Source organism: Tupaia chinensis, unplaced genomic scaffold (genome assembly GCF_000334495.1).
Source record: "Tupaia chinensis unplaced genomic scaffold, TupChi_1.0 Scaffold000234_1, whole genome shotgun sequence".
Lineage (NCBI taxonomy): Eukaryota > Metazoa > Chordata > Mammalia > Scandentia > Tupaiidae > Tupaia > Tupaia belangeri.
Window position 1 is genome coordinate 1,636,061 of NW_006159712.1, and position 2,045 is coordinate 1,638,105.

General features: G+C 60.5%; 1 protein-coding gene across 1 annotated transcript in view; it reads right to left on the reverse strand.

The window, feature by feature from the left end:
* FOXI1 (forkhead box I1) overlaps nt 1-1,467 on the reverse strand; it is a 5,384-nt gene extending 3,917 nt beyond the window's left edge. The window contains exons 1-2 of the mRNA XM_006148360.2: nt 985-1,467; nt 817-950 (exon numbers count right to left, since the gene is read on the reverse strand). Of these exons, the coding sequence (XP_006148422.1) occupies nt 817-950; nt 985-1,430 (580 nt within the window). The 5' untranslated portion in view covers nt 1,431-1,467. The remainder of the gene's footprint in view (nt 1-816; nt 951-984) is intronic.
* Between the last annotated feature and the right edge of the window lie 578 nt (nt 1,468-2,045).

Consider the following 2,045-nt stretch of genomic DNA (forward strand, 5'->3'; position numbering starts at 1 on the left):
CCTTCTCCTCCATTCTCCTCTTGGGATCTTGGGTATGCATGCACACACGTCCGGCATGAGTATAAGCCACCGGGTCTAGGACTCAAACCACGGTCGACTACATGGGAGTCCAGTGACATAGCCATTACACCAACTGCTGGTCCCTCTGCTGAGAGATCTCTGTTCAGATTCAAGTTCTGCTGCTACCTCGTCATTCTGTGTCACCTTGCATAGGGAGGTTGTCTCGCTGCTGAGTGTTATTTTCCTTGTATGTAAAATGCGGTTAGTAAGAGCTACTCTGCAGGGGTGTCACGAGGGTCAGAGGAACTTCTGTGAGCAGGCAAAGGACGGGTGGCCAGCATGGTCTTGGTGGTGGTTCAGCAAAGGTCAAAGTCTCTTTCCAGCAGGCTTGGGATACATTCAGGCTTTGTTTGTCCAACTGCTCCATCACCGAAGCCTTCCTATGAGCTGGGTGCTGGGGTAGGACAACCCATAATAGTCACTGCAGCTGCTGAGGCTCAGGAGACCCAAGGGCTGCATACCCTGTCTCACCCCCTCCAGCCCAGCCTGCCACAGAGCAGGAAAGGGAGGCTCAGAGATCTGACCTGCTGGAGGTCCCTGCACAGCACACAAGCAGGGTCAAAACCCAGATCTGTCACCAGGGCCTGTTCTCCATGGTGGCCTCCCTGAGCCCCATCTCAGCAGCTCCAGTCTGGGGGGACACATCTACACCCAGAACTTCCTGGAATGGGGCTTTGGAGAAGAATGAAATGCACCTTCCTTGGGGACACCAGCCCGTGGTGTAGGTGGCCTCCACGGGCATCCCAAGCCCCTTACCTGGGTCATCCTCGTCGCGGGGCACCTTCTTGAAGCAGTCGTTGAGTGACAGGTTGTGGCGGATGGAGTTCTGCCAGCCTGCCTTGCTCCTGTTGTAGAAGGGGAAGTTGTCGGCCACGTACTGGTAGATCTGGCTGAGGGTCAGGCGCTTGTCGGGGGGTCCGTGGCTGGCCGATCTGGCTGAGGGTCAGGCGCTTGTCGGGGGCTCCGTGGATGGCCATGGCGATGAGAGCTGAGTAGGAGTAGGGGGGCCGCACCAGCTTCATCAGCTCCTCCTGGGAGGGGATGGGCAGCCAGCCCAGGTCGCTGCCCCCCAGCCCGGGCAGTAGCTGCCGCTGCACGCCGTAGGCCTGGGGCAGGAAGGGACTGGCACTCGTGCCAGACAGGTAGGGCGGTGGGGTCACGGTGGGCCCATTCAGCCAGAGGTAGGGGTTGGGGGTGGCCCCGTATTCGCCGCCCCCCTCGAAAGAGGTGGGGCGCTGAGGGCTGGGCACGCCCTGCGGGTGGAAGAAGTTCTCATAGTAAAGGTTGAGCTCAGGGGGCTCCTGGCCGATGCTGGGGAACTGGGGGCTGCAGCGTGGCGGGGGGGGCGCCTGGAGGTCGAAGGCGCTCATGCTGGGCGCACTGCAGGGCCTCCTGCCTGGCACCTGAGAGCCGCCCTGACAGGTGCTCCTCGGGCCTGGCCTCCACTTATACCCCCTGGGGCCTGGCCCAGGGCAGCCCCACCCAGGGGCGGCCACCTGTCTGGAGAGCCTGGAGAGAGGAGAAGGCTGCCCCGCCTCCTCCACTGCCTGGCAGGCAGGGCACTTCCTGGGCTGCTCAGGTCCCCACCCAGACAGCCACCAGCTTGCAGGAGCTGAGCTGCGAAAGACCAGGCTCCCTGTCCTCTCCTCTCCTTCGCTCCCTCCCTGTCTCCCCTGCTCTCTTCACCCTCCTGTCCCCCCTTTCCTCCCTCATTCCCTTTCTGTCTCATCTTTGTCTTCCCACTCTCCTGATGCTCTGCCCTCCTCACTTCCTCCTCTCTCCCCGGCTCTCCTCTTGGTCTTTGTTTTTTTCACACTCCTTTCTCCTTCTCATTGCCTCTGATTTTCTTTCTCTCCCCCGCCCCCCTTCACCAGATGCTGTTTTTCTCATGCCCTGCTCTGGCCACACTCCACCCCCCAACTCTTATTCTCTCTGTCCCTCAGTCCCTTTGCATCTAGGTCTTTCTGTTCTCCATCTCTGCCTCT